Source organism: Rhinopithecus roxellana, chromosome 14 (assembly GCF_007565055.1).
Source record: "Rhinopithecus roxellana isolate Shanxi Qingling chromosome 14, ASM756505v1, whole genome shotgun sequence".
Classification (NCBI taxonomy): Eukaryota; Metazoa; Chordata; class Mammalia; order Primates; family Cercopithecidae; genus Rhinopithecus; species Rhinopithecus roxellana.
The window spans coordinates 58,680,430-58,702,297 of record NC_044562.1 but is presented as its reverse complement, the minus strand read 5'-3'; the positions used below and the strand labels follow the sequence as shown (position 1 = coordinate 58,702,297).

General features: G+C 47.1%; 3 protein-coding genes across 8 annotated transcripts in view; all 3 read right to left on the bottom strand.

The window, feature by feature from the left end:
* Window positions 1–3,857, bottom strand: part of NDUFA10 (NADH:ubiquinone oxidoreductase subunit A10) — a 66,280-nt gene extending 62,423 nt beyond the window's left edge. For 2 of the 6 annotated variants that reach the window (XM_030916411.1, XM_030916412.1), the window contains exons 1-2: window positions 3,690–3,852; window positions 667–835 (exon numbers count right to left, since the gene is read on the bottom strand). In XM_030916411.1, the coding sequence (XP_030772271.1) occupies window positions 667–835; window positions 3,690–3,764 (244 nt within the window). In that variant the 5' untranslated portion in view covers window positions 3,765–3,852. Of the gene's footprint in view, window positions 1–666; window positions 836–3,689 lie in introns of all 6 variants that reach the window. The other 4 variants (XM_030916413.1, XM_030916415.1, XM_030916414.1 and 1 more) reach the window with 4 other exon arrangements.
* Window positions 3,858–8,849: 4,992 nt separating this feature from the next.
* LOC104660452 (olfactory receptor 6B2) lies at window positions 8,850–9,904 on the bottom strand. The gene has a single exon (XM_010360814.2). It carries the CDS (start codon window positions 9,884–9,886, stop codon window positions 8,912–8,914), a length of 975 nt encoding a protein of 324 aa, XP_010359116.2. The 5' UTR covers window positions 9,887–9,904; the 3' UTR covers window positions 8,850–8,911.
* Window positions 9,905–18,780: 8,876 nt separating this feature from the next.
* Window positions 18,781–19,772, bottom strand: LOC104660454 (olfactory receptor 6B3). The gene has a single exon (XM_010360815.2). The coding sequence runs from the start codon at window positions 19,770–19,772 to the stop codon at window positions 18,846–18,848; it is 927 nt and encodes a 308-aa protein (XP_010359117.2). The 3' UTR covers window positions 18,781–18,845.
* Between the last annotated feature and the right edge of the window lie 2,096 nt (window positions 19,773–21,868).

The following is a 21,868-nucleotide window of genomic DNA, read 5'->3' as shown; positions in this document are numbered from 1 at the left end:
TATCACCACCAGGGATGGCGCCAAAGACCTAGAGAAAGTCACCTTCATGCCTGGGTTTCATCATATATGAAGGGAACACACAACATATACGAGCAAGCATGTGAGCAAAGGAGCTTGCACCGTGCCCTTATCCAGGTTCATCCTGAAAGGACTGCTCCCTGTAACCACAGGAGCCCCCTCTAGCAGGCAGCTGCTGTCATGCAGGTGCTACAGAAAGGTACAAGGGACACACAGCTGCACCAGGAGTCGGGAAGGGGCTCTAACCTTAGCTGTGGGACCCAGCTATGTGGCATCCGCTCACTTACGAGTATACCCATCTGTGAGTGAGTACCATCCTCAGCTCTGTTTCAGAGGCTGTCGCAAAGTTCAAACACAACAGTTTACGTGGAAGTGCCCTGCTTACACTGTCCACATAAAATTCCAATTCAAACTGACAACCAGCATGGATTTTTACAAATTTTCCAAACACAAAAGATTAAAAACAGCTTTTTCTTGTTTTGTTTTATAAAACAGCTTTTTCAATAAACAAAAAATGTGAAATACCCACCTTAGGTCCAATTACTAAATATTTAATATTATTTAATATTAATATTGAAGAAACACCAGTGAAATAAGCAACCAGATATCTGAGAAAAAGGTATCATTCTGTATAACATAAAATCATACCTAGTTTCTCTGCTACTTCTTTTGCAAGTCTGCCTTTTCCGGTGCATATATTGCCATCTACAGTTATCACCCTGCTGTGCTCTGTCAGTCTTTTGCTTATTTTATCCCCAAATAGGAAATGCCACATTCCATAGCGCAGCTTGCACTGCACACTGCTATGAATTCCTCTCTGAAAAACACAAAATCACACAGCAGCACGTTGTGACCACTCTGGTTCCTGTAGGCATTAGCAATTGTTAGGTAAAAATACTGAGAAACTTCTTGGTGATAAAAATGCCAACATCTACATCTTTACTGCCTATTAGTTTGTTTAATTAGCTGTCTATCCCCCGCCACTATGTAGATGCAAGTTTCGTTAAGGGCAGATATATTGTCTGTTTGTTCACTGCTAAATCCTCAGGCCCTGGAACAGTGTCTGAAATTTTTATTAAATATGTTTACTATGTTCAATAAAAATTGGAGGGAGGGTGGGAAGGGTGGATGGATGAATGGGTGGATGGATGGACAGACGGACGGACAAAAGGAAGAAAGACAGGGATGGAGGGGAGCTTGGGAGTGAAGGGAAGGGAATAAAAAACATTTCTCTAATCCAAGCTTCTGTTCCCAGCTCCTGACCTAGTTACCCCACTGCCTATTAAACAGCTCCACCTAGATGTCCTGAAGGCACCTGAAGGTAACAGCGCTAAGGTGGAAAGCCCCCAAATCTGCTTTCCCTCACAGCAGGGAATATCCACTACCTAACAAGCAAAAGAGAGCAAATTTGAGTGACACCTTTCTCCTTCCTTCAACTGCAGAATTACGCACAAAATCCTAACTCTTCAAACTCTCTGGACACTGCATCACCTCCCTATGCTATGTGCTGACTCTGTAGACATCCTCACACCTCTCATCTATAAGGCAAAGGCCTGCTTCAACTCCTGTCTCCAGCATCCCAATTTATTCTCCACGCTAAAGCCAAAACGATCCTTCCAAAAAAAGAAAAGAAACATAACCACAAGTAAAACAAACTGCAAAAGTTCAACACGTATGACGGGATAATAGCCTTACTATATACAGAGCTTGTACAGCACGATAAGCAAAACAAAGAATAAAAACACATAGCTTATTTTAAAATTATAAAATACAGCTAAAAACCACATGAAAAAGTGGTCAATCTTGCTACAAAAAAAACAAAGACTATCAACAAGAGACATTAGTTTGTCATGTATCAAAATGAGAACTAATTTTAAAAATGATGACAGAGGTAGGACAAGACAATGAGTACCCTCTTAAACTGCTAATGGTAATGAAACCTAGAGGACACTGGGTCTACAGAATCAGGAATCCATTCAAAGGCTATATACATAAGACTAACCTATCAGGATGCTCAATGAAGAATGATATGGAACATCAAAAATGCAAATAGAAACCCTTACGTGTCTGACAACGGAGGAATAGTTAAAAAAATTTAAGGCATATCCATATTATGGAATACTAAGTACTCAAGAAAATATAAAAATATTAAAATGCTTCTTTGCGAAATTTAAATAAAACAGGAGCATATAAAATATCAAGATATTTTTCTATCTTGATTTATTTGATAACTGAAGAGGAAGGAAGAAACAAGTTACAAAACAATGACGAGCAGACAACCCAATTTAAAAATGGGCAAAAGATGTGAACACCTCTCGCAAATGAAATTAACTCAGATAGCAAACTAGCATATGAAAAGAAGCTGAACACTGTGTGTCATGAGGCATTCCAAAGTTAAAACAAGATGCCACTACGCATCTATCAGAATGGCTAGCAATCCAAAGTAACCGACAGCCCCGCATGCTGGCGAGCATGCAGAGCAGCAAGGAGAGCCTTCACTGCTGGTGGGAGTCCAATGGCACAGTCACTCAGGAAGATGGCTTGGCACCTGCTTAGAAAACTAGTCTTACTACATGATCCGGTAATCACTCTTCCAGGTATTACCCAACTGATATAAAAATGTATTTCCAGAAACAATCTGCACATGCATGATTACAGCAGCTTTATTCGTAATTGCCAAAAACTTGAAGCAACCAAGATGCCCTTCAATTGCTGAATGGATTAACTGAAGTACATCCATGCAATGAGATATTATTCGGTGATTAAAAGAAATGAGTTATCAAGCCACGAAGACATAAGTAAATCTTACACAGATACTTCTAAGTATTCAAGGCGTCTGAAAAGGCAACATATTGTATAATTCTAATTATATGACATTCCACAAAAGGCAACTATGGAAATGGTAATGATATCTGTGGTTGTCAAGGGTTCGAGGAAAAGAAGGGTTTAATGGGTAAAGCAGAGGCGAATTTTTTAAGGCAGGGAAGCTACTCTGTAGGAACCTATAACGGTGGAGACATGCCATCATACACTTGTCAGAACCCATAGAACCTTATAGCACAAAGAAAAAATCCATAGAACCTTATAGCACAAAGAATGCATGCAATGTATGCACATTTTTGAAAACTCATTAGGTAGAAGGATCCCAGGATGTAAAGCAGAACATGACAAAGCAATCCAACTGTGTTACAAATGTATGAAACAATTTCACTGAAGGCGGGGCAAAGTGCTAAGAAACGAGTAGTCAGTAAGAGTAAAGGCTGAAGGAAGAGAACACAAGCACTGGACTCCGTTTCTGCTCAACATGGCATCACCCCAGCACCTAGCAGGGCCCGACCTTTAAATGGCTCTTGACAGGGCTGCTACGTGAATTATCGAATGACAAGCGCGCGTGCCCCCGGCCTGCCACCTTCACACTGGCCTCCCGCAACAGGGCAGCCTCGGGGCGGCTCCCCTCCGCGCTCCAGCGTTTTGCTTAAAGCTGAGATAAAATGGCCTGGAGAAGCTCGTGGCCCCCCTGAGGTCTGTCCACGACCAAAGACCAAACAATTCCGGAGGCAGGAGGGGTCCCCCAAACCCACCCCGAGAGCGACCCTGGGAGCCGCCGCCAGAGGCCGGGTGAGATGTGGAACTGCCCCCCTCCCCCACCCCGCCGACCTCCCCTCGCTCACCACGCGCTGGACGCCCGCCGCCAGGACCCGGGCGGACGCGGACCTCGGGGCCAGTTTCAGGAGCCGGAAGGCCATGGCTACCCGGTCAGCTCAGGCTCAAGGACCCAAGAGGACGCGGCCGGCGCGCTGCCGTGACGTCACGGCCGGGGTGCCCGCGGCGCCTGTCGGGAACTTTCTAGCGGCGCGTGGGGGCGGTGCCGCGCCGAGGCCCTCGGGGGCTTCCGCGGAGATCGCCAGCGCGCTGCCGGGGTCTTGCGGGTTGGGCTGCGGGCTGAGAGGTGGGGGTTGGAGGTGAGGGTGGGGGCAGCAGGCTCGCTGCCCTGCCCCTGCCTAGGTTCTGAGTTGCTGCAGTGTCGGGAGAGCTGAGGCAGCCCGGGCGTGGAGCGACCTCTGCGTCTCGTCCCAGGGTCCTGTGCTCCCCGAGTCCCAGAATCCCGCAGGCGCGGGGTGGACGTCAAAGCGATCTCCTGGAGAAGGTTCCTAGCTCTCAGAACGTTCTAGGTGGGGAGGGAAAGGTGGAGAGGGGGGCGAGGAGCGCAGGGAGGGGTGGAACCTCTGCCGCCGCTGGGCGCCAGTCCGGGACAGGGATCTGGCAAGGACGGCCTGGGTCGCCTCTGGAGGTGAAGGCTAAGTGGTCTCATCCAGGAGACCCGCTGTGAACACATGGAATAGAGTAGAAAACAAACGGAAAAGCACACGCTCCAAGTCCATTTCTTAAACCTGTGCTCCCGTCAGGACCTGGGTTCTGGGCTCCAGGTAGGAACCTTGCGTGTGAGGTTTCCTTCCAAGTACGCCTGCTGTTTGGAAGGGTTTTTATAATCTTTTGTGTTCCTCGGGCTTTTTGTTCTTAACCCCTTAAATATTCTTTAACTTTGTTTTTTCAGAAATGATCATGCGATTGTAAAACGGTGGGAATGCGGCTGTGTAAACTAAGGCCGGTTCTATGGATGTTTCCGTAATTGAAGAATTGCTTTTTGTCAGAAATCCGGATTCCCCGTCCCCAACGCAGGAGGTTTTCAGATCCTGCAGGGACCCTGAAATCCATTTAACAAGCCTCCAACTAATTCTGATGCAAATCGTCCACATGAGAGAAATACAGTTCTAAGACTACATTTTCCGTGAGCAGGGACCACATCCACATCCTTCACTGTGTCCCCAGCCCCATGCAAAGCTCCCGACACACCACATATGCCACGAAGAAAGTTATATGAACACACACACAACTGGAGGGTGTAGCCAGATAGCCCTGAATCCTCCAGCCCCACTGAGTCACAGCTTATAATATTCAAATAGAAGGACTCAAGGTCTCCCTCCACCTCTCCCTATCTCTAGAAAGCCCAGCATCTTTTTCGGTGTTTCTGAGAATTCTGGGAAATGAATGGGGGATGGGGGGGAGCGTTTTCAGATTTTTCTCATCTCGGTCATTATCCGTCCTAGCCACATCTCGCCTCCGGTGGTCCAGTTGTCTTTCCCAGCTTTACCCCAGGTGAAGACACGCCTTTATCTTATTTTCTAAGGCAAGATTCTAGTGTTTCACCTTTTACTGATGGTGTAAGAAAACGAGAGAGATCACCATAGGAAACAATATAAAATTAAATAATTACCGGACATCACTGTCCTAAAGCTTCTTTTGAACATTTGGTATTATGTATTACCTACCATTATGTTTTGGAAATTGGCTCCCCGTGCCAGGCACTTCTCCCACTGCCTTCTCCCTGGACATGCTCATCGGGAGCTGCATTCCAGGGCCTCAGGAAAATCCATGGAGGCGGGGCTTCTGGTTGATGGTGCCTGGCTCACCTGGTGGTGGTGGAGGGCTCGTCAATCCAGAGGAACAAGGAGCCCCGCTGGGCAGCAAATCCTACACCCAGCAAAACCATTCTTTGGTGGGTGGGGGGATGAGAGAAACGAAGGCATTCTCAGGTGATGAAAAATCTAAGAGACTTTGTTTCTAGTGAACTCTTCCCCCCTTTAAAGTTTGGCTAAAGGAAGCTTTCAAACAGAAAATAACACAAGAACGCTGGGGCCTTCGGAAGGAAGGAAGAACAACAGAAATAGGTAAAATAGAAAAATATAGTAAACGATCCCTCACTGAGTTTTTAAAATTATATTTGGTGGTTAAAACAAAAATCGTAACATCGTCGATGTAGTGCTTACTGCACATACAGGAAATCAGACCATCACTATTTAAAAAATGGGGAGGGTGAAAGCACCTACGTGAAAGAATTCTGTGATACTCCCCTTGAAGCAGTAAAACATCCACGCAAATAGGTTGTGAGAAGTTACATCTGCATGCTGTGATACCTAGAGCAACCACTACAAAAACTATACCTAATGATGTTTCCCAAGGCATTATCAGTAAATCAAGATTGAATTCTAAAAAAAATGTACTGTATCCATTGAAAGGTTAAAAAAAAAAAAAAAGGCAAAGGAGACAAGACAAAAAACAGCAGACATGAGCCCTAATCTGTTAATTATTTGTTAAGCTGAACAGTCCTGTACCCATTAAAGAAGCTGAATCTGTGATTTTAACACACAACCCACTTCCCACCTCCCGCCAGAGAAGATTCCCGGTTCCAGATAATCTCACTGGAGAATTTTAGCAAATGTTTAAACAACTTGATACAATCTTCTTCAGAAAACAGAAGAGGGAATGCTTTTCCACTTGTTTTATGATACCAAAACCATACAAAGACAGGATGAAAATAACTTCAAACCCCAATAGACTACTATCTCTCATGAACATAGACACAAAAATCGTTAACAAAATGTTAGCAAATTGAATCCAACACTATATGAAATGAATAATACACCACAACCCAAGGTGATTTATTCAAAAGATGCAAGGCTAATCTGGTATTTGAAAATCAACCAATGTAATACACCTTATCAGCAGGTGAAAGAAAAAATCTATGACCAGATTGCCTGATGCAGTTTTTTGCGTCACTTGACGAAACTAAATACTCATTTATGGTAAAAACAAAAACTGCTCTCAGCAAATAAAACTGCTCTTAGCAAATAAGGACAAAACTAAATACTCATTTGTGGTAAAAACAAAAACTGCTCTCAGCAAACTGCTTCAACTTGATAAGCACATGCACAAAAACTCTGCATCATTGTACTTAATCATGAAAGACTGAGTCCTTGCCTTCTAAGTAGGAAACAAGGCAAGGATTTCTGCTCTGCCCATTCTTATTCAACAGAGCACTGGAAGTTCTGGTAATAGGCTATGCAATAAGGCAAAAAATAAAATTCATACAGATCAGAAAGGAAGAAATAAAACTCTATTTTTAGTTGACATGACTGTTCACATAGAAAACCCAAAGGAATCTACAAACAATTCCTAGAACTAATGAGTGAGCGCAGCAAGTTTGCAGGCTGAAACGTCAACTTATGAAAATCAACTGCATCCTATATACTAACAACAAACAGATGGAAACTGAAATAAAAGATGGAATACCATTTACAGTTGCTTCAAAGAAAATATAATATTTAGGTCTAAATCCAGCAACACATACACAGAATCTGCATACTAAAAAACACAAAACACTGATTAAAACAATGAAGGAATTACTGGGTATATACCCAAAGGATTATAAATCATGCTGCTATAAAGACACATGCACACGTATGTTTATTGCGGCACTATTCACAATAGCAAAGACTTGGAATCAACCCAAATGTCCATCTGTGACAGACTGGATTAAGAAAATGTGGCACATATACACCATGGAATACTATGCAGCCATAAAAAAGGATGAGTTTGTGTCCTTTGTAGGGACATGGATGCAGCTGGAAACCATCATTCTCAGCAAACTATCGCAAGAACAGAAAACCAAACACCGCATGTTCTCGCTCATAGGTGGGAAATGAACAGTGAGATCACTTGGACTCGGGAAGGGGAACATCACACACTGGGGCCTATCATGGGGAGGGGGGAGGGGGGAGGGATTGCATTGGGAGTTATACCTGATGTAAATGACGAGTTGATGGGTGCTGATGAGTTGATGGGTGCAACACACCAACATGGCACAAGTATACATATGTAACAAACCTGCACGTTATGCACATTTACCCTAGAACTTAAAGTATAATAATAATAATTTTTAAAAAGTGGAAAAAAAATGAAGAAGACCTCAGTAATTGGAGGGGCTTACTATGTTCATGGATTGAAAGACTCAACAGAGTCATGAAGCCAGTTCTTCCCAAATTGATTTTTAGGTTTAATAGAATTTCTAGCAAAATCTCAGCAAGGTTTTCTTGTAGACATAGACAGGCTTACTATAAAATTTGCATAAAAATGTAAAGGCCCTACAATAGTCACAAGAATTTTGAAACACAGTAATAAAGTGGGAGGAGTCACTCTTCCAGTGTTAAGATTTACTACGTAATCATATCAATCAAGACTGTGTAGCGTGGACGGAGGGTGTGTTATTGATAGATACAGAGATCAATTTAACAGAACAGAGGATCCAGAAATAAGCCAGCACAAATATTCTCAACTGACACAGTAGCGCACCACATAACGACATTTGGTGAATGATGAACCGAGCAGCATATAAGATGGTGGTCCCATAAGATTATGATACTACATTTTTACTTACCTTTTCTATATTTAGATACATAAATTGTGGCCAAGCGCAGTGGCTCATGCCTGCTGGGAGAGGCGGGACAGAGTTTCTCCCAGCATAATGTATTATGTATACATAATACATAATACAGTATATGCATTATCCCAGTATATGTATTATCCAGTATAAATGTATTATGCTTTATGTACTATGCAGTATAAATGTATTGTGAATTATGAATATCGGACAGTAATGAGAATGCATGAATTATTGTTACATGCAAAAACATCAAGGATTCGCTCAGGCAGCACAGTGAATGAAAGAAGCTGAACGTAACAGGGTGCATACTTTATGCATAAACCCCTCAAAAACACCAATGCTAGCATCTGGTTTTGGAAGTCAGGATAGTGCTTCTCGTGGGGGAGGGATAATGACTGGGAGAGGGTATGAAGGCAGCTTCTAGTTCTTGATCTGGGAGCTGGTTCCATGAGCATGGTCCTTTTGTGAAAACATGCAGACGAAGGCTTATTACTTATGCACAGTTCTGTAGGTTTGTTAAATTTCACTTAAAAATTAATTTAAAGAGCACAAAGTGCCATATACAATGTTGTTTCATCACTACAGATTTTTACCCTAGGACATTTAGTTGTCTTAGTATGAAGTTTGACCCAAGCCCAAGGCCTTTTGCAATTCGTCCTTAAATTCCTTGTTCCTCAGGCAGTAGATCAACGGGTTAATTATTGGCGTGACGACAGTGTACACGGCAGAGATGAGCTTGTTGGAGCTCTGGGAATCAATGGCTTGGGGCCGGACATACGTGAAAATCATAGCCATGTAGAAGATGGTGACCACGGTGAGGTGAGAGGCGCAGGTGGAGAAGGCTTTCCAGCGGCTGGTGGCCGAGGGGATGCGCAGGACAGCCAGGGTGATGTGCCCATATGACAGCATGGTGGCCAGGAGCGGAAACACCAGGATGATGAAGGCCAGGATGAAATCCACCAGCTCTGCAGTGGAGAAGTCCGTGCAGGCCAGCTTGAGAATGGGGGAAATGTCACAAAAGAAGTGGTTCAAGGCGTTGGAGCCACAGAACGTGACGCTGGAGATAAAATAGACCTTGATTATGGAGATGGTGAAGCCGCTCACAAAGGAGAAGCCCACCAGCTGGAGGCACAGCCCCGGGGTCACAAGGACGTGGTAGCGCAGCGGGTGGCAGATGGCCACGTAGCGGTCGTAGGCCATGGAGGCCAGAAGCACACACTCGGTGCACACCAGGGAGCTGAAGAAGTAGAGCTGCGTCATGCACCCGACAAAAGAGATGCGTTTCCGCTGGAGGAGGAAGCCCTCCAGCATCTTGGGGGTGATGTCAGACACGTACCAGATCTCCAGGAAAGACATGGAGCTCAGAAAGTAGTACATGGGCCTGTGGAGGGAGGCGCTGCTCCACACAGTCAGGATGATGGCCAGGTTCTCCACCAGGACAAAGAGGTAAGTGAGCAGGAAGAGGAGGAAGAGCAGGTACTGCAGCCCCGGGGCCGTGGGGAAGCCCACCAGGATGAAGGTGCTGACCTTGGTGACATTCTCCCCCCTCATGCCTCTGTGCTTGGGAGCTGTGGGCCTGCAAAACATCAAAGAGCGAGAGGAAAGGGCTGCAGGGCAGCTGGGGCAGAGAGAGAGTGGAGCTGGACTTCGATGGGGAGTTTGGGTGCAAAGAGAGGCCACACGGTTCCTGAGAGCACCAGAGGAGAGCAGTGATCTGCTGATCTTCTGAGTTTTAAAGTAGAAAACTTGTGTGTACTTGCATTTAGATACAACCATGAAGTAGAAATGAGGAAGAGAATATGCTGAGGAACAGAGCCGGGCAGCTCCTGGGTGGGTGAAACCCAAACCTCTGAGTCTAGGGGCACTACCAGTCCACACATGCGCGGGGCAGCTCTCAGAATCCAAGTGGTCATGGACACAGAGCTGGCCCTCCTTAGGGTCCTTCACCTGAGGGTTCTTGCAAGTCAGGGCAGCAACTTTGGCCCGAGGTGAGGGGCTATCAGCCTACCAGGGCAGGACCCCAAACCGGGCTAACCAGCCAGAGGAATGCAGGGAGGGCTCCCAGGAAAGGGCTGCCTGGCTCTCAGGGATGTGATCCACAGGCGGGGGAGAGAAAGGGTAGCCGCAGCACGTTGCCCCACAGGGCACCTGGTGGCTGCTTTCATTGGCAGTCTAGGCGGGTTGAATGGCAGACTTCCACCAGCTCACAGCTGGGGAGAGTGACCCCAGGTTTCTGGCCCAGAATGCTAAAAATTGATGAGAAGACTAGGAGAGGGCCAGGTGGGTGCCGAATAATCTGGAGGCTGTGCTGGGGAGGTGTGGTGCGCGGCACTTCCTGGAGAGCCTCACAGTGACATGTAGGGGGTTGGCTATATGAGTCTGGAGTTCACGGATAAGTTCCAGGCTGAAAAACGAAATTCTAGAAAGGAATTGCCCAGAGACAGGTTTATACTCAGAAACGCACCTGTACTCCTGCTGTCTAGGGTGAGCATTCTGTAGGAACCCAAGATCACCCACTGGGGCGGCATGGCCATTCCCTGCCTTAAAATGCCAGCATGCAGTTCGGAGTTTAGGATCAATTTCACAAGCATTTGCTACTCACTCCAGTCGCTGCCTACTATCTCCCCAAAACAAAAGCAGTAAGAACCCCTGCCATTAAAGGGAACTCCAGATATGAGTCTGCATGTTGCCTCTTTAGACACCATCCAAGGTGGTGACTGTGTGCTTTTCCCAACTGAGTGGCCACAGAGGGCTTTAAAGTCCACAAGGAGGAAAGTTGGGGGCCACAGAAGCTCCTTGGAAGGCCAGCGGCCCCCACCCGTCCAATGGGTTTGCCGGGGAGAGCTGGCAGTGGGGGTAGCGAGCTTTGGTTCTTACGCTTTTAACCCAGGACAGTGGAGGCCTCTATAGATTTCTCTTGATTATTTGGATATTGGTAACTGATCATTAATGGGTTGGCTAGTTAATACCAGATTGATTCGTTAAATCGAAACTGTGTTACTTGACAAATTACAACACACTCTCTCCATCCCCTGAACCTTAGACAATGGCTGCATTTTCTTTTAAATTAACTTTTTATTTTGGAATCATTTTAGATTTACAGAAAAGTTACAAAGAGAGTGCAGAGAGCCCCGGGAGCCCCTGCATTCAGCTTCCTGCTACGTGAAGAGGGTTTCTTCATCAAAGTAAGGGATTGACATTGGTATTATAGTGGACTGAACTCCAGACTTTGGCCTTCATCTTTTTTTCCTCAAATCCCCGTTTCTGTTCCAGAGTCCCCCATGGCTACGGGCATGGCTGCCTTTTTAGCTTGGCTGTGCCTCCCTGGTTTCTGTAGACAGACTGAAAGGCCACGCGGATGCTGCCGAGGGAGGCTGGCATCCTCTCATCGTAAACAAGGTTCTCCAATGTGTTACAAAGACTGTTTTTGCCCAGTCACAAATTCAAACCCAGGTCTCCAATCTGAGAGAGGAAAGTGAAGCTTTCCATGCCACAGAGCGGACGTATTTTGGGGTGGTCCATGAGACAGGTACTGCAGTAGCTCCTCCCGGCTGCACCTACCATCAGCCTGCAGCCATTTACTCTGATGCCTTCCCTGGTGCCTGGCAGTCACCTAGAACCAATCCTCATCAACGATGAGTGAGCAGATGCTCTCTGCCCCATTCAGCCACCTGAGGCTGCTGGCTAATTCTGGGCATGATGTTAGACATCAGGGCATAACCCAATACCTATGAGTATGTACTCAGCACAGTGCTCAAAAATGCAAGGGTCATTTATGGAGCATCCATGAGCCATCCTGCTTGGTGTTGGCCATGAGACTGCAGAGGGGAGTCCCTGCCCCAGATTGTATGTGGGGAGGCATGTGGAGTGGGGAGTGTCAATCACACACACAAACGAAGAGCTCTCTCCCCAAGCAACGAATACATCGTACCCTAAAATCACAGCAAAATGAGCCCATCAGCAGCATGGAAAGTGCTGGATCCTACCTGGCCTGTCTGGAAGCTTCACTGCAAATGGCTGCAGCTGCCTGCAGGAGTGAAGAGTAGCTTCTGCCTGTGTCCAGCAACTCCCAGGCTGGCCACAGTGACCAGACAAGCCTTGAACATGCTCTTGAGAAGTGGGCTGCCTGAGGCACTGGGGAGACACCACTGTGGCTTTTTCTGATGAGCATAGGGACTCCAGGGTCCAATTATCCCCCTGCTGATGGAAAGGCCCACACTGCCAATTAGGTGAACCTGTGCCTCTGGGGCCAGGCTGGCCCCTGCCTGGCTGAGGGCATCCAAAGAGAGGCTGTTGAGCCTGCTCCTGGCCCCCCCCGTTTGGGCCCTTCACCCTCCTCAGTGGCTATCTCCCACACTCCCTACTGGAGGCGCTGCTATCCATGGGTCACCCTTGTTCCTGTGCAGCCCACACCCTCTGAGGGAAGGATTTGTCCCACCTGACTTCTGTTTCCTCTGTGGTCCGTTCTTCTGACCTCCCCTGTTCTCTCCACTCTAATTCCATGACCCCAGGTGCTCCTCAACTAGGCTGGCTCCTGCCACCCGGCTTGGGGCTTTGGGACTCACTGTGCCCTCTGGAATGTTCTCCCTCTGCATCAGCCCGCCCCCTCCCTCACTTCCTACAGTCCCACACCCAGCCAGGACTTTCCTTTTTCCTCTCCTGCCAGATGAGTCAGCTTGAGCTGCCAGGGAAGAAACCCTGTCCTACCTCTCCCAGCTTCTGGGGCCTCCTGGCTTCAAGGTCTGTGGCACCAACACTTCGATCTCTGCATCTCAGGTCACATCACCTCCCCATGGTCTGTGTGTCTCCTTGAGTGTGTGTTGATTATTTTCAAATTTATGCATACTAGATGCATATATTTTTGGAGTACATACGATTGAATGCAATTATAATTTGTAAATATCAAATCAGTGTAAATGGGCTATTCATCACCTTAAATATTTGTCTTTTCTTTATACCAGAAACATTCAAATTATTCTTTTATGGCTATTTTGATATATGCAATAGATTACTGAAAACTATAGTCACCTTACTGATCTCTAACCTCAGTCTTATTTCTTCTATCAAATTATATATCTGCATCCATTCATCAACCTCGCTTCACCCCAGTCCCCCGTACCTTTCCCAGCCTCTCATGACCACCAATTCTACTATTTCCATGAGATCCACTTTTTAAGCTCCCACATATGAGTGAGAACATACGATATGTGTCTTTGTGCCTGACTTATTTCATTAACATGATGACATCCAGTTCCTGCAAATAACAAGATTTCATTCTTTTTCATGGCTGAATAATATTGCACTGCATATAGTACCACGTTTTTCTCCCTTCGTCCATTGAGATGGACACTTAGGTTGATTCTGTATTTTGGCTATTGTGAATAGTGCTGCAGTACACATGGGAGTGCAGAGATTTCTTATTGAGGTGTATTGATTTCCTTTCTTTGGATCTATACACAGTAGTGAAAATGTTGGATTATATGGTAGTTCTGTTTTTAGTTCTTTGAGAAACCTCCATACTGTTGCCTATAGTGGCTGTACTAATTTACAGTTCTCATCAACAATGAATGAGGGTTCTCCTTTCTCTACGTTCTCACCAAAAGCTATTATTCCCTGTCTTTTTAAAAATAAAAGCCATTTTAAATGAGATGAGATGGCATCTCACTGTGGTTTTGATTCACATTTCTGTGATTATTAGTGATCTTGAGCATTTTTTTACATACCTGTTTGTCATTTGTATGTATTCTTTTGAGAAATATCTATTCAGATATTTTACCCAGTTTTAAATGAGATTATTTGGGGTTTTTGCTTTTTTTTGCCATTGAGTTTTTTTGAGCTCCTTATATATTCTGGTTATTAATCCCTTGTCAGATAGATAGTTTGTAATTATTTTCTGTGGGTTGCCTCTTCACTCTGTTGCTTGTTTCCTTTGTTGTGTAGAAACTTTTTAGTTTGATGTAATCCTGTTTGTCTGTTTTTGCTTTGGTTGCCTGTTCTTTTGAGGTCTTACACAAAATCATTCTTTGCCCAGACCAACGTCCTGGAGTGTTTCCACAATGTTTTCTTCTAGTGGTTTTATAGTTTTGAGTCTTAGATTTAAGTATTTAATCCATCTGGATTGAATTTTCTTATGTGGTGAGAGATGGGGGTCTAGTTTCATTCTTCTGCACATGGATATCCAGTTCTCCCAGCACCTTTTTGGATATTGACGAGTCTATCCTTTCCTCATCATATGTCCTTGGCACCTTTGCTGAAAATGAGTTCACTGTAAATGTGTGGATTTATATCTGGGTTCTCTGTCCTGTTCCATTGGTCTATGTGTCTGTTTCTATGCTAGTAACATGCTGGTTTGGTTACTGTAGCTTTGTAGTATAATTGGAAGTCAGGTAGTATGCCTGCTATGCCTGGGAGCTCTTGGGTCCTGATCCGCCCGCCACGCCTGGGAGCTCTCGGGCTCTGATCTGCCTGCCATGCCTGGGAGTTCCTGGGGCTCTGATCTGCCTGCCACACAGGCACTTATGAGGACACTTGTCATTGCATTTAGGGCCCACCTAGATAATCCACACTGATCTCCCCATCTCCAGATCCTTAATTTAGTTACATCTGCAAAGACCCTTTTTCCAAATAAAGTTGTATTCACAGGTTCCAGAGATTTGACATAGACCTATATTTTGGGGCCATTTTTCAGCTGACTAGAGCTGATGTGTTTTTTTTTCCTTAGAGTGTATCCCTGAATACCATTCTAGTATTTTACCTATTTATTTTGTGTATTTCTTTCTCATCTAATAGAATGTAAAATGTATGAGGGCTGAGATTTTTGTCGATGTTGTTCATCATTTACCTTGAGTGCCTAGATTGGTGTCTGGCACATAGTAGGTTCTTGGATGAATAAATGAGTAAATGAATGAATGACTCAGTTAGTTGTGACCAGAGAAGGCTATGGACAGAGGATATGGAGTAATTTAACTGGAGACAAATCATGTCCTGGCCCAGCTGCCTGGGATGGAAAATCGGCTCTCCACAGCCCCAAGAATGGCACCAGTAGCATCACTCTGAGTCTGTGCCTGGGTCCCTGGGCTGGCTACCCAGCCTAGTGCCCTTCCTCTAAATAAGGCAGGGACATGGGCTCTGACCCAGCCGGCCAAGTAGGGGTGGAGACCCAGATGATCAATTGCACACAAAGGAGGCAAACTCAAGGTCATGACACCCGGGAGGCCCAGGAGGGAGGTCCTGACTGTGGGTGGCAGGAAGTCTCGGCACTCACTCTGTACCAGCTTAGAGGGGGCCAGAGAAGGACAGTGGACTCTGGAAAGGACATGAGCTGGAGGGGACAGTCAGTGGACAGTGGTGCTTCTGTACAACAACATGGGTGTCAAGCAGCAGCTTGGGGTTGGCAGATGTGGAAGTGACAAGTGGGTTTTAATGGGGTGGACACGAGCCCTGCAAACGGATCCAAACTCAGTCAGAATGAGTACAGAGGAAGAAAAGCAACTTTTCCATAACTCAGATACAGATACAGGCAGATTTTAGACCTTCATCATTTCCCGGTGGTGGACATACAGTGGTGGTTGAAGCATCACTGTGCAACCTTCCTGCCCAGACAGCTCCTCCAAGCCAACTGGGTTCCCAGGGGTCTGAGTGGCCCTCCTCCCAGAGGGTAAGAGCAAACCTGGCCACCTGGGAGCCGGCAGGGAACTGGCTGGTACAGGGGAGGATGGGCTTCAGGGCTCTGTGCAGTCTGAGGATGCTGCGATCAACTACAAAACAGTTTCTATATTAAAACCAGACTCACAAGGTCAATTGTAGAGTGGGATGAAACTTACAGTATGAGCTAAAGAAGGTTTTCTTGGTTATCTCTGGCTCAAAAATGTGCAGAGGACTGGACGGATGCCAGAGTTGACTTAGATTTAGTAAGAGCTTATTAGGAAGTACGTGTTTGAAACAAGAAGACAGGTGTTGAAGGTGGCCCTGGCAGACAGCAGCAAGGAGAGGGATGGTAGGAAGACATCGCCCTGCTGTGAGCAGCCCACCAGGCAAGAGCTGTGGCTAAAGAAGCATGGATGAAGAGACGTGGATGAAGAGGCATGGATGAAGGGCCATGGGTGAAGAGCCGTGGTGAAGAGACGTGGATGAAGGGCCGTGGATGAAGAGGTGTGGATGAACAGGCGTGCATGTAGCCAAGGCACCACCAGCCTTCACTGGGAGCAAGCAAAACCCAAGCCCGAGGCCCTCTCCTGCTCACAACTGCTGAGAGGCAGGCTCTAAATTCCTGACCCCAAGTCAGCCTGATCCCTTAAATCAGACCCCATGAAGTCCTTTGCTACCCCATCCTGCCCTCCCATGAAATCCCATGTCTCCCTTGGCCTTGGAACAAGTCTTCACCTGGATCTGATTTCTACCCATTTGATAGGAATTACCCTTTGCCTACTGTAAGATCAGGTGCGACCAGTTCCGACTCCCTGGGGGCCTCTGTGGCAGTTAACAGCCCAAACCCACTCCCTGAGCCCCCAACAGCCTTCACTCATCTGCACTGTCCTCCTTCAGTTCTAGCATCCACTCGGTCCCCAGCAGATACCTGGATGCACTCCTCAGTTCCTTGTATTCCTGCTCTAACCCCAAATGCTGATTTGAACACTTACATGGCTCTCAAATGGGCCGGGCCACTGCATCCAGCTCCTGCATCCACTGCCCAACTCAGGGTAGTGCTCATCCCTCACGTGGACAATCCCGGCAGCCTCCTCCACAGCCTCCTTGCCTCCCATGGGGTCCCCTCTTCATCTCTCATACACCTGCCAAATAGCCTGTCCAAGGCAGGAAACTGAACGTATCTCTGCCCCCACCTTAATTGCCAGAGGAGTCCATGCTGCCTGCCACACCCGGGAGCTCTCAGGGTCCTGATCCGCCTACCATGCCTGTAAGCTCTCCGGGTCCTGATCTTCCCGCCATACCTGTGAGATCTTATGTCCTGATCTGACCCCCACGCCCGGGAAGCTCTCGGGCCCTGATCTGCCTGCCACATCTGTGAGCTCTCGGGGTCCTGATCTGCCCGCCACGCCTGGGAGCTCTCGGGGTCCTGATCTGCCCGCCACGCCTGGGAGCTCTCGGGCCCTGATCTGCCCACCACGCCTGGGAGCTCTCGGGGTCCTGATCTGCCCGCCACGCCTGGGAGCTCTCGGGGTCCTGATCTGCCCGCCACGCCTGGGAGCTCTCGGGCCCTGATCTGCCCGCCACGCCTGGGAGCTTCTGGGTCCTGATCTGCCCCCCACGCCTGGGAGCTCTCGGGCCCTGATCTGCCCGCCACGCCTGGGAGCTCTCGGGGTCCTGATCTGCCCGCCACGCCTGGGAGCTCTCGGGGTCCTGATCTGCCCGCCACGCCTGGGAGCTCTCGGGGTCCTGATCTGCCCGCCACGCCTGGGAGCTTCTGGGTCCTGATCTGCCCCCCACGCCTGGAAGCTCTCGGGTCCTGATCTGCCCGCCACGCCTGGGAGCTCTCAGGGCTCTGATGCTACCCACCATACGTGTGAGCTCTTGGGGCTCTGTCCTCTTCTTGTCTCAGGTCTCCCCCTTGGGGAACACCAGGCTCCTGTGATGCTGCATCTTTGAGCTCTGCACAGCTCCATGCTGCTTCCTGCCTCTGAGGCTTTGCTATCATCGAAACTGAACACCCTTCCTCTTTTCCAACCTTTAAATTGGATAACCTCTATTCCTGTTTTAAGGTGTAAATATCATGCCATCCAGGTGACCCTCTTCCATCCCTCCCTGCAGCCTCCACTTGGGTTTGCTTTATCTCTCCTTGCACTGTTGATCCCCTACACGTCCAACCCAGCCCATACCCAGCCTCTGTCTCCCGCATGCCCATCGGGCACCAGACGCTGTGCTAGGCTGCCAGGTCCAACAGTGAACAGGACAGAGGTGGCCCTGCCTGCCTGGGCATCTGCATGTATTTAGGTTCAATCAAAATCAACTCATGCAATAATAAAACATTTTTTATTTTCTCAGCAGCTGACTGGGCATGGAGTAGGGGTTTATGTAGGAAAAAGGCAGAGGGGGCGTCCATCCAGGACAATCAGAGAACATTCCTTGGGTATAAAACAGAAGGCTACGTGTCCTTACTCTTCCGAGACACATTTTGCTTTGAGGACACGTGGAACTCATTTTGCCACATGGTTAAACATTTCAGCACTTTAACACACTGCAATTTATTGGGGACTTTATGATCTCAGATGACCTGGCATGTTTTGCTGCTTTCTGAAATGTGCATGGTTATTTTAAAGGCGAGGAAAATTTATTAAGCTTTACTAAGTACAGCTTTGCGCGTCTATAAAAGGAGGAAAGTACTGGTATTACAACACCAACAACAATACCTATGATATTAACCTCAACCTCAGTTTTTTTCTGGAAAGAGAAAAACAGATTTGGAAGTAATTTTTAAATAAATGCGGTACTACAATAATGCGGACAGTCAAATGGCCTCCTCAGAGAGGCTGGCTATGTATTCCGAGATAAAGTTCCAGAAAGGTAGAAAGCCTGCCCTCTATGGCACAGCTCAAGCCAAGCTGGAGGCTTTTTTCAAGGCATTCTTAAATTCCTTATTCCTCAGGCAGTATATCAAGGGGTTCAAGATGGGGGTGAGAACTGTGTACAAAACAGAGATGAGCTTGTTGGAGCTCCGGGAATTGATGGCCTGGGGCCGGACATACATGAAAAGCAAGGCTGTGTAGAAGATGGTGACCACGGTGAGGTGAGAGGCGCAAGTGGAGAAGGCTTTCCAGCGGCCAGTGGCCAAGGGGATGCGCAGGACAGCCAGGGTGATGTGCCCATATGACAGCACGGTGGCCAGGAGCGGAAACTCCAGGATGATGAAGGCCAGGATGAAATCCACCAGCTCCGCAGCGGAGAAGTCCGTGCAGGCCAGCTTGAGGATGGGGGAAATGTCACAAAAGAAGTGGTTCAAGGCGTTGGAGCCACAGAACGTGACGCTGGAGATAAAATAGACCTTGATTATGGAGATGGTGAAGCCGCTCACAAAGGAGAAGCCCACCAGCTGGAGGCACAGCCCCGGGGTCACAAGGACGTGGTAGCGCAGCGGGTGGCAGATGGCCACGTAGCGGTCGTAGGCCATGGAGGCCAGAAGCACACACTCGGTGCACACCAGGGAGCTGAAGAAGTAGAGCTGCGTCATGCACCCGACAAAAGAGATGCGTTTCCGCTGGAGGAGGAAGCCCTCCAGCATCTTGGGGGTGATGTCAGACACGTACCAGATCTCCAGGAAAGACATGGAGCTCAGAAAGTAGTACATGGGCCTGTGGAGGGAGGCGCTGCTCCACACAGTCAGGATGATGGCCAGGTTCTCCACCAGGACAAAGAGGTAAGTGAGCAGGAAGAGGAGGAAGAGCAGGTACTGCAGCCCCGGGGCCGTGGGGAAGCCCACCAGGATGAAGGTGCTGACCTTGGTGACATCCTCCCCCCTCATGCCTCTGTGCTTGGGAGCTGTGGGCCTGCAAAACATCAAAGAGCGAGAGGAAAGGGCTGCAGGGCAGCTGGGGCAGAGAGAGAGTGGAGCTGGACTTCGATGGGGAGTTTGGGTGCAAAGAGAGACCACACGGTTCCCCAGAGCACCAGTGGGGAACAAAAGCAGCTCCCCACCCCGATGCGTGTTAAGCGTTAACCTCCGATGATATAGATTCTAGGCCTCAGAGCCTCTAACACTGGGTCTGGAATACCCTCCTGAGCCTGCCACCACCAGTCTCCCTCATCCATCTCAAAACTGTGTCCTATTTTTCACCATCTGGACTTCTCCAAGGGACCTGATAACCATGAAGGGAGTCCACAGGGTGTCTGGTGTCCTCCAGGCGATGAGCCCAGACTGCCCCAGGCTTCTGGGTGTATTGTGTGAGTCTGATGTGTTCTTTCTAAATTGTTAGATATATGACCTGTCACCCGGTTTTAGGGTTGATTTTACAGGAGGAAGAGACACCAAAGCAGGGGTAAGGCCCAGGTCCAAGTTAGCCAGACCCCAGACCCAGGCACACCCACAGCGGCAGCCGGAGCCTCCCAGGCCAAGAAGGGAAAGTGGCCACATCCTTATCCCCGTAGATCTGAGGGGAATATCAGCAAGGGAGAGATTGCAACGCAATCCCAGAAGAGAGAAAACAGATGGCAGCAGAGAGGAGGAAGTCTAGAACATTCTCGAGGGGCCTGTCACTGAGGGAGGAGCTGTCCACCCACACCCGAGTGTGTATTTTAACATAAATCACAACTGTTAATCCTCACTACAGTCATGGGAAAAACAAGGCTTACATCTCTATGTTGAGATGGAAAGTCTAAGACTCAAAAAGAAAGGTTCATGGACTTACCCAGGGTCGGGGCAGCACCAGGACACAGACTGGAATCTTCTAACACCAGGGCCACTGCCCTTTCAATGCGGTTTCCACAACAGGAGCAGTGATCCCATGTGGATGTGGGCTAGAACATTTGAATTATAAAGATGTGTAGATTCAGTTGTTGGTTGCCCTGTGACACTAACAGGCAATGAAAACAAAAAGTCACAAAATAAATAGTATTATTCAGAAGAAAAGGCAGAGAAGACCCCTTCAGAAGGAAATACGGGGATATAGGGCATAGGTTGGTTTAACAAACCTAAAGCCAATGTTTGAGTTAATAAGCAAAAGACTTGGAAGCAACCATATTTTTCATGAATAAGAGGTGGGCTAAATACATTTTGTCACATCCATATTATGAACACTACGTGGTCATTGAAGAAGGGGCAGGTTTGTCTGTCGATATGGAACGGTTTCCAAGGTCTGTAGTTACTTTAAATGTTCGAAACAGCATGGATCATATGCCTCTGCTCATACAAGTAAAAGTATGTAAATACGGGAGATGACCTGTGACAGTCACACAAGGCGGTGGGGACACTTACCGTCCCTGAGGAGGAGAGCAGGATACTGGAACACAGATGGCAGGGAAGTGTTTTTATGGCAACCCTTTTTCTGTCTTTCGAATTTTGTTTCATGTGAGTGTATTATTTATTCAAAATAGTGATCCATTACTTATTTTCAAATACTACATTCTCCTTTAAAAAGAAAAGGTTAGTTACACACTGGATTAGCAATTCACTAAGTCCACATTTTCCCAGACCATAGTTCTGAATCTATGCTGAAAAATACACATAGATTAAATGGCTGAATGAGCATAAAGTGTATTGTGCAGTATATCATGTGCCTTTAAAATGACAAAGGTTTCAATTATGATATTGCACAGAGTAATGAAAACAGAGGATGGGTCAGAAACTACAGAATAATATCAACAGCAATTTTCTTCCCCAAATAGTAGAGAAATTGAAATGCAGAAAAGAAAACTGAAAATAAAGATGGAATAGAAATATATTGATGGCATCTATTAGAGCATGAATAAGTAGGTAAATTATTAAGAATATAAATAAGTAATATGAATTTAACAGATCTTTAAAGAAAACACATAGGAAATGTAGGGAGTTGTTAAAACACCTGGTTCATGTTGGCATGCAGTAGTCATTCCATAAATGGTAGCAAGATTGTGCATAGAAGT